The following is an 8377-nucleotide window of genomic DNA, read 5'->3' on the forward strand; positions in this document are numbered from 1 at the left end:
GTGCTACGCGCCGTCGCCTCTCGTTCGTCATCGCTTGAACGTCACCACCAAAATCTCGCGCACGTTCGACGCGCCGTCGCTGAACTCGCGCGCGGTCCTCACCGCGAACACCCCGGTCTTCTCGCACGCGGTCTTAAACAGCGCGGTGCCGCCGCCGACGCCGAAGTAGTGCGATTTCGCCGCGATCAACGCGACGCCGTCGGGCGGCTTCGGGGTGATTACCCGTAGGAAGCGACGTGGGGGTGGCGTCGAAGGGCGTCAGTCGGAGGAGTTGAAAGGCGTCGCGGCGTGTCGGGATTGAAACCGAGGGACCCTGGACGGAGAGAGACGACCGTCGGGAGATACAGTCCCTAAGGAACGGCGTTCACAACGCGAACGCGGTCGTATGGGGACCAGTGTGAATGCGAACGCGCCTTCATCGCGTGCGTCAACGCGGCGACGTGCGCGTCGTACGACTCCGGCGCGTAGATCGTCTCCGCGGCGAGGACGACGTCCGCGGACGCGCGCGGCACGAAGCGAGGGAGGTCGGACCAGTCGCCGCCGACGAACGACGTGGACGGCGGAGGCGCCGCCGCCGCATTCGCCGCATCATACAGCTGTGCGAAGTTGGCGCGGACGTTAGGAATCGTCAACGACGACAGCACCTCCGGGTTGTAGTCCGCGAAGACGACGCGCTTTGCGCCGCGCGTCGCGGCCGCGATCGCGGGGAGGCCGTGCCCGCACCCGAGCTCTAGCACGCTCGCGCCGCGGAGAAGCGAGAGCGAGAGCGACGGCGACGCGGACGCGGACGCGGACGCGGACGCGTCGTCTTCCTCCTCCTCCTCAGGGAGCGTCATGATAAATCGCACGAGGTCGACTGCGCACTCCCACAGCTTGAACCCGCCCTCGTACTTCCCCTTGACGACGTCCGCGTCCGCGACGTCCTCGCGCGCGCCACGGAGCTTCAGCGCCGCCGCCGTTCCGCTGCTCGCGCCCTTGATGAACGTCGCGCACTCGCCGTCGCGTCCGAGCTCGACGCGCACGTCCTCTCTGATCCATCCGGGCGCGGGGTGCGGCACGTCGGCCGCGTCCACGACGACGCCGCGGACGACGTCCGCGGCGGGGGCGCGCGCGGCGGCGGCGGCGGCGGCGTCGTCGTCCGCGTCTTCGCCGCCGCCGTCGCCGCCGAAGTTGAACTTGAAGCTCGTGCTCTCCCCGCCCTGCCGCGGCGCCCACATCACTGACGACGCGACGAACGCGCGGGCGGTCGTTTTCCGCGCTGAGCGCTTCCGCCATTCCGTCAAATGACGTCACGATTCGATCACTGCGCGCGGCGCGTCGCACGTCTCCGCCTCTGCCACGATGCAGAACCTCAAGAACGTCAAGCTCCCGAGCGCGAGCGTGATATCCGGCGTCGTGCAGACCGCGCTGTACGGCTCCGTCGGCGTCTACGGCCTGTACAACGGCCTGTTCAACGTCGAGGGCGGGCACCGCGCGATCGTGTACAACCGCGTCTCCGGCGTGAAGCAAAAGGTGCGACGAGATCGGCGGATCGGATCGCGCGGCGGCCGCGCCTTCGCGCCGCGATGGACGCCTCTCTCCTTCGCGCGGCATGGCGGCGTCGTTCGAGGTTCGCGCGCGCCGCGAGATGCCGCGACGGGACGCGCGCGGAGGCGATCGCGTCGACGGCGCGCGTCCGCGCGTCCCGTCGCGCGCGACGATTCCGAGGAATTCATTCGGCGCCGAATTCCCAGATCTTCCGGAACCGCGTCCGTCGCGCCGCCCCCCCACGCGCGGTCGATCGCCCCCCCGCGCGCGTGAAACCCACCCACCTTCTCGATCTGACCCTCCCGCCCCCTCCCCAACTCGCGCGCGCAGATCTACCAAGAGGGCACGCACCTCATGATCCCGTGGTTCGAGCGGCCGATCAACTACGACGTCCGCGCGCGCGCGCATCAGGTCACGAGCAACTCGGGCAGCAAAGATCTTCAGATGGTGAACATATCGCTGCGCGTCCTCACGCGACCGGACGCGACGAAACTCCCGGAGATCTACCGCAGGCTCGGGACGGACTTCAACGAGCGCGTGCTCCCGTCGATCATTCACGAGACGCTCAAGTCCGTCGTCGCGCAGTACAACGCGAGTCAGCTCATCACCCAACGAGAGATGGTGAGCGCGTCCATCCGGAGTAAACTCATCGAGCGCGCGAAGCAGTTTGACATCATCCTCGACGACGTCTCGATCACGGCGCTGACGTTCGGGAGGGAGTACACGGCCGCGATCGAGGCGAAGCAGGTGGCGCAGCAGGACGCGGAACGCGCGAAGTTTATCGTCGAGAAGGCGAGGCAGGATAAGCGTTCGGCGGTGATCAGGGCGGAGGGCGAGGCGAAGTCGGCGAAGATGATCGGAGACGCGATCGCGTCGAACCCGGCGTTCATCACGTTGAGGAGGATCGAGGCCGCGAGAGAGATCGCGCAGACGATGAGCGAGAGCAACAACCGCGTGATGTTGAACGCGGACTCGCTGTTGTTGGATCTGTCGGAGCAAAAGGAGCACAAGGACAAAAAGTGATGTGAACTCGACGCGACGGAATTCGCGAAGAGAGAGAGGGTGCTGGTTCGGTAACATCGATATATCACCACTACTGCGCGCGCGCCCGCGTTTCTACTGCCCTGCCGCGCGAAGTCAGGCCAGTCAGGCGCTCGCCGCTCACTCCGCCGCCGCCTCGCTCTTCTGCGGGGAACCGCCCTCGACGCCCTCCGCCGCCGCCGCCGCCGCCTCCGCCTCCGCCGCCGCCGCGGCTTCCTCCGCCACGCGTCGCTCCGCCTCCACCGCCTCCCTCTCCCCCGGCTTCCACGGTGTGAGCTCGCACCGCAACGTCAGCGTGATCGCCTTCCCGTCATCCTCGTGCGCGGGATCGCCGCCCTTCAGCGTCACGCGCGTCGTCGTCGTCACCCACTCCTTCAGCCCGAACCACGCGAGATCCCCGGGCCGCACCTTTTCCGGCGGCGCAAACGTAAACGCGACGGCGACGCGCTCGCCGGCGGCGACGGCGCCGGAGGGCGCGTCCACGCTCCACCCGCGCGTGATCGCGTCGTCGCCGAACGCCTCGATCTCGTACTCCCCGCCCGCGTCGCCCCTCAGCGCGCCGACGTGGACGACGCCACCGACGGACTCGCCCGGGCGGCAGAGACCCGCGAGCGTCAACGTCAGTCGCTCGTCGTCGCGCGGCGGCGGCGGCGGCGCGCGCAACGCGTCGCCGTCGCGCGGCAGAAACGCTCGCGTCGCGGCGACGCCGATCGCGCCGGTGCCTCGCGCGTCCACCATCTCGAGCTCCGCGGCGTCGTCCACGCCGACGAGGTACGCGCCTCGGTCCCAGCACCGCGCGCGCAGCGTCAGCGTCGTCTCCGCGGCGAGGCTCGGCACGGCGACAAAAATGACCCCCGTAAACTGGCTCGTCGCGCCGTATCTCCCGGCGCGGTCCGGCGCGAAGCTGACGTCGATCTCCGCGCTCGCGCCCGGGTCGAGGTGCCCGCCGCCGGGGGAGACGACGAACGGCACTCGGCTCGTGGCGCCCGGGTGCGAGACGTCGCGCACGCCGACGACGAAGGGCTGCCGAAACGCCGTCGGGTTCGTCACCGTCATCGCGACGCGCGACGTCTCCCCGGGCGCGCAGTCGCCGACGTCGACGACGTCCTCGGGCGTCACGCTCAAGAACGGGCTCGTCCCGACCCCCTTGAGCAGGACTCTGATCGCGCGCATGGACGTCTTCACCGTGAACGTTTCCTCGTACGCGAGCTCCTCGGTGGGCGCGAACTCCATGGACACCGTCTCCGACGACCCGGGCGCGACTGATCGAAACGCGCTCACGACGGTGAACGCGCCCCACGGCGTGTCGCTGCCGACGTAAACGTCGCTCTCGCTGTGATTCCGGAGGATCAGCGGCATCAGCTTCCGGTCCCCGACCGCGGTGTGCTCGAAGTCCATGACGTACGTCAGCTCCGCGGCGTCGTCGACTTCCGGGAGGTTTTCGACCGTAACCGCGGAGGCGCGGGTGACGGCGCGCACCTCCACGTGTTGCACGAGTTCCCCGTGGCCGTGCGACGGCGACGACTTCCACGCGCTCGGGAGCGCGCCCGCGTCCGCGGCGTCCATCGCCGCGCGCTCGGAGTTGTCCCGCACGTACACCGGGAGGCGCCAAACGTCGTGGCGAGGTTCGCGCAGGCGCGGCGGCGTCTTCGGACGCGCGGGCGAGGACGCCGCCGCGCCGTCCTCGCCCGCCTCGCCATCCGCCGCCGCCGCGCCGTCCTCGCCGGCCTCGCCATCCGCCGCCGCCGCGCCGTCCTCGCCGGCGTCGCCATCCGCCGCCGCGTCGCCGCCGCCCTCTTCCTCCTCCTCCTCTTCTCTCAACCTCCTCCTCCCCGCGAGCGACCCCGCCGGCGGGCAGTACTCCACCTCTACGCGGCACCCCTCCCCGGGCCGCAACGTCGCGACCCGGGGCGTCACGTGCAGCGCATCCGACGCGTCCTCCGGCGTGAACACCTCGAAAGTCTCCTCGTGCTTCCCTCGGTTTCTCACGACGACGCTTCCGACGACGCGCTCGCGCTCCGCCGTCGGCGGCAGCGTGATCACGTTCCCCACTGGAAACGTCAACGGCGGGTCGTACGACGAGCCCACGCACGGCGCGGTGTACGTCTTGCCGCCGAGGAGCGACTTGAGCGTGAACTCGAACTCTTTCGGCGGATACACCGCCGCGATCGGCGAGTATCGCACGTCGAGGACCACCGTCTCGCCGCCCAAAATTTCCCCGAAGCTCCCGGGCTCCACTGTCACGTCGCTCGGCAGACCGACGACGCCGAAGCGCTGCGACAGCGCCCCGGAGTTCGTCACCTTCAGACGCACGATGGACGTCTCCCCCGCGGGGACGCGCCCGAAGTCGAGCCGCGGCGGATCGAACAGCAGCGCGCTCCCCGTGGGCGCGCACTTTAGCGTGAATCGCACGGGCGCAGACTGCGTTGGCACGGCGACGCGCATGGGAATCGCGAGCTGCCCCGCGCCCGCGTCACTTCGCCACTTCGCGCACCGCTCCAGCGTGTCGTCGGTGGGCGTGATCTTGAGCGAGAACACCGCGTGCGATCGGCCCTGGACGAAGACGAAGTCGTTCGGGACGACCTCCGCGATGCCTCTGAGCTCCTTTGGAATTTTCACGACGCACTTGGCCGCCGCGCCGCCGTCGTTGTACACGACGATCGCGTCCCTGTAACTGCACCCGATCGCGATGGACTTGAAGTCGCACACGTCGCGACCGTTCAAGTGCACGGGCACCGCGCCGCCGCGGCCGCGGACGCTCATCACGACGTCGCGGTTGAGCGGCTCGCCGAGCCTCACGACGATCTCTTCCTCGACGTCCCCGATCGCTTTCGGGTAAAATCGCACGCTGAGAAGCGCCTTGCCAAACCCCGGGACGACGCCCTCGCGCAGCGCTTTCCCGCCCTCCTTCGCCGCCTTCCCGACGCCCTTGACGCGCACCGCGAACTGCTCGCTCGGCGGCGGCGGCGCGTCGCTCTCCGCCGCGTACCGGCTCCGTCGTCCTCGAACCGGAAGCACCTTAAACGGCGTCGGCACGCCGCCCGCGTTTTCGAGCTCGCCGATCAAGCTCCCGCACTCGCCGACGACAACCTCGTCGAAATCAATCACCGGCGTGGTCGTGAACACGTCCGCGACGCGCGGGTGACACTCCACGGGGAGGTGAATCGGTCCCGTGCTCGTCGCGACCGGGATGGACGTGACGAACGACGTCGCCGCCGTCGGCGCGAACGCGATCACGACATCTGAGGGTCGTTCCATACAAAGCGACGTCGGGGTGGAGTTGAAAGGCGTCAGTTGGAGCTGAAAGGCATCGAGGGTGGGGATTGAAACCGAGGGGTGGGCGGAGAGATGCGCCGGGCAAAGTCCTTAAGTATCGGCGTTCACCACGCCAACGCGGTCGTATGGGGACCAGTGTATAGGACGCACCGCGCGACATCCCCGGGGGTATCCTCCCGGGGTAGTCGTATTCAAACTCGAAAAACCCCGCGAACGCGGGGTCCATGTCGAGGTGCTTGATCTTGAACGCGCACTTGCCGTACGACACGTTCGTCATCGAGACGCGCTGCCTGTACGTCTCCCCGGGGACGAAGTCGCGGAAGACGATCACGCGCGGGTTGGACTCGAACGAGTCGCCTCTGAACTCGCGGCCGCAGACCTTTTGCGGCTTGTACAGACGCGCCGGGTCCGCGAAGTTTTCCCGCGCTACAAAGCGATGTCGGGGTGGAGTTCATAGGCGTCAGTTGGAGTTGAAAGGCGTCGAGGACGGGGATTGAAAGCGAGGGGTGGGCAGAGAGAGACGCCAGGCAAAGTCCTTAAGGATCGGCGTCCACCTCGCCAACGCGGTCGTATGGGGACCAGTGTATAGAACGCACCGTTCGCGTACAGCCGCGCGTTCTCGAGCGCGACGACGCCTTTCCGTATCCGCCGCCACTCCGCGACGTCCGGGTCCTCCGTTCCCGGCTCGGGATCCGAACCGTCGCCGTCGTCCGGAGAGAAGTCGCGCGTCGTCGCGAACGCGCGCCAATCCGCCCCCGTCTCGCCCAGCGTCCGATCGAACACCTCGCCGGTGCCGTCGCCGTCCGGGAACGTCCGCAGCATGAACCGCTCTTCAGTCGTCATGAGACCGCTCGCGTCGAGGTTCGCGTCCGGGTGCCTCGCGGCGACGCGCGCGCGCGTCGCCGCGTCCGCGCCCGCGCCCGTCGCGAGTCCGAACCCTCGCGGTTTCGCGCGCGACACGTCGGACGGATAGATCGTCTCCGTCCCGGTCGGGTCCAACAGATCCGACACGCCGACCGCGTTCTGCATGTACGCGCGTATCTTCGCCGCTTTGCTCGCCTCGCCGTACGCTCTGCTGAACTTCTCGTCCTTCTCGCGCGCCAGACGCTTGATTTCCAAATTCTCGCGATAACGCGTCTCGTCCCTCTCCAATCGGCGCGAAATCTCCGCTCGGTTCGTCTCGATCGTCTTCGCGTTCCGCTTCCGCTGCGCCGCCAGCCTGTGGTTCTCTTCCCTCGCTCGAAACACCAAGTGCGGGTTCTCGCCCGCGATGAGCAGCTCCTTCGCCTCGCGCCGCTGCGCCGCGCGTCTCGCCTCGTGCGCGGCGCGCTTCGCGCCGACGTATCGCGCCACCCCCTTCAGCGCCGCGTCCGTGGCGTCCTTCAGCTCGATCAACCCGTTCACTTTCTCTTCGTAACGCGCATTTCTCATGCGTTCAAACACCTCCAGCTGCGCGCGCGCGACGGAAAGCTTCTCGCCCAGGCGGCGGTACGCGTCCCGCCGCGACGCCCTCGCGGCGGCGACGACGGCGCGCTCCTTCTCTCGCACCATCTCCGCCGCCACCGCGCGCCGCGTCTCCGCGTCGCGCTTCTTCGCGGCGTACGCGCGCACCGCGGCGGCGTCGCGCGCGTCGGACTCGGCGGCTTCCGCGGCGTCTCGCTTCTCTCGCGGCGCGGCGACGCGATCGCTCCGCGCCGCGAGCTGCGCGAGATTGTTCTCCGCCTCGGTGAGCTCCTCGCGCGCGACGGCGACGTCGCGTCTCAGCCGCTCCGATTCCGCGCGTCGCTTCTCGATCTCCGTCTCGAACTCGCTCGCCTCGCGCGTCAAGTTCCTGCGCTTCGGCAGCGACGAGATGGTCGCGTCGAGGGCTTGGCCCATGTCGACCGCGCCTTCCGCGGGCTCGACGCCGAGGCCGCCCAAATCCTCCGCGGCGGCGACGACGCGGTCGCGGTCGCCTTCCAACTCTCCCAGCTCGTCGTCCACTCGCCGCAGACGCTCGGTGAGCGACGCGAGCGCCGCCTTCGCGCGCGCGTGCTGCTCCGTCGCGGAATTCGTTTCGGCCTCTTTCGCGGCGATCTGCGTCGGCGAGACGTCGTCGTCGTCGACGTCCGCGTCGTCGTCGTCGTCGTCGCCTTCGAACGGCATGGCGTCCGCCAGGAAGGCGTCGATCTCCGCGCCCGCGGCGGCGACCGCGGCGTCGATGTCGTCGTCCACCGCCGCCGCGTCCTCGTCCTGCTCTCGCTCGTACTCGTACAGCTCCTCCGCGGCTCGCGTCGCCTCCTCGACCGCGTTCGCGCTCGCGTTCGCGTTCGCGCTCGACCCCGCGTTCGAGGACGGCGAGAGCGTCATCGGCACGTCGGTGGATCCGCGCTCGGTGCCCGCGCCGGGGGAGCGCGGGTCTTCGCCGTCGCCCTCCTCCGCGTTCGACGCCGCCGCCAGGAGTGAACGCTCCGCCGAGGCTGCCTCCTCCTCCTGGGGGGGGGGGGGACCCGCCGAGGCTGCATCGTCGCGATGGGGGGGGGGGGGTCCCCGG

The 8377-nt window shown here is 69.2% G+C and overlaps 3 protein-coding genes across 3 annotated transcripts in view; 1 reads left to right on the forward strand and 2 right to left on the reverse strand.

Moving 5' to 3' along the window:
- Window positions 1-33: 33 nt before the first annotated feature.
- On the reverse strand, window positions 34-908 carry MICPUCDRAFT_11037 (uncharacterized protein; the record flags this gene model as incomplete). The annotated part of the gene is made up of 3 exons (XM_003063821.1): window positions 34-207; window positions 441-738; window positions 790-908. Coding segments are annotated over 3 exons (591 nt in total), but the record flags the coding sequence as incomplete, so codon positions are not given.
- A 402-nt stretch (window positions 909-1310) lies between these two features.
- MICPUCDRAFT_49754 (uncharacterized protein) lies at window positions 1311-2622 on the forward strand. The gene is made up of 2 exons (XM_003063661.1): window positions 1311-1512; window positions 1858-2622. The coding sequence occupies exons 1-2, from the start codon at window positions 1342-1344 to the stop codon at window positions 2548-2550; spliced, it is 864 nt and encodes a 287-aa protein (XP_003063707.1). The 5' UTR covers window positions 1311-1341; the 3' UTR covers window positions 2551-2622.
- Window positions 2582-8377, reverse strand: part of FAP74 (flagellar associated protein FAP74) — a gene marked incomplete at its 5' end in the record, with an annotated part of 6495 nt that continues 699 nt past the window's right edge. The window contains 2 exons of the mRNA XM_003063822.1: window positions 2582-5570; window positions 6441-8316. Coding sequence (XP_003063868.1) covers window positions 2689-5570; window positions 6441-8316 — 4758 coding nt within the window. The 3' untranslated portion in view covers window positions 2582-2688. The remainder of the gene's footprint in view (window positions 5571-6440; window positions 8317-8377) is intronic.

The sequence above is a fragment of the Micromonas pusilla genome (genome assembly GCF_000151265.4).
Source record: "Micromonas pusilla CCMP1545 genomic scaffold MICPUCscaffold_15, whole genome shotgun sequence".
Taxonomy (NCBI): domain Eukaryota; kingdom Viridiplantae; phylum Chlorophyta; class Mamiellophyceae; order Mamiellales; family Mamiellaceae; genus Micromonas; species Micromonas pusilla.

What these genes read in the sequence shown, in the direction of transcription:
- MICPUCDRAFT_49754 (XM_003063661.1), top strand. Translation starts at nt 1,342, where the DNA reads ATGCAGAACCTCAAGAACGTCAAGCTCCCGAGCGCGAGCGTGATATCC. An exon ending in TCTCCGGCGTGAAGCAAAAG is followed by an intron (nt 1,513 to 1,857) that starts GTGCGACGAGAT and finishes TCGCGCGCGCAG; the next exon opens with ATCTACCAAGAGGGCACGCA.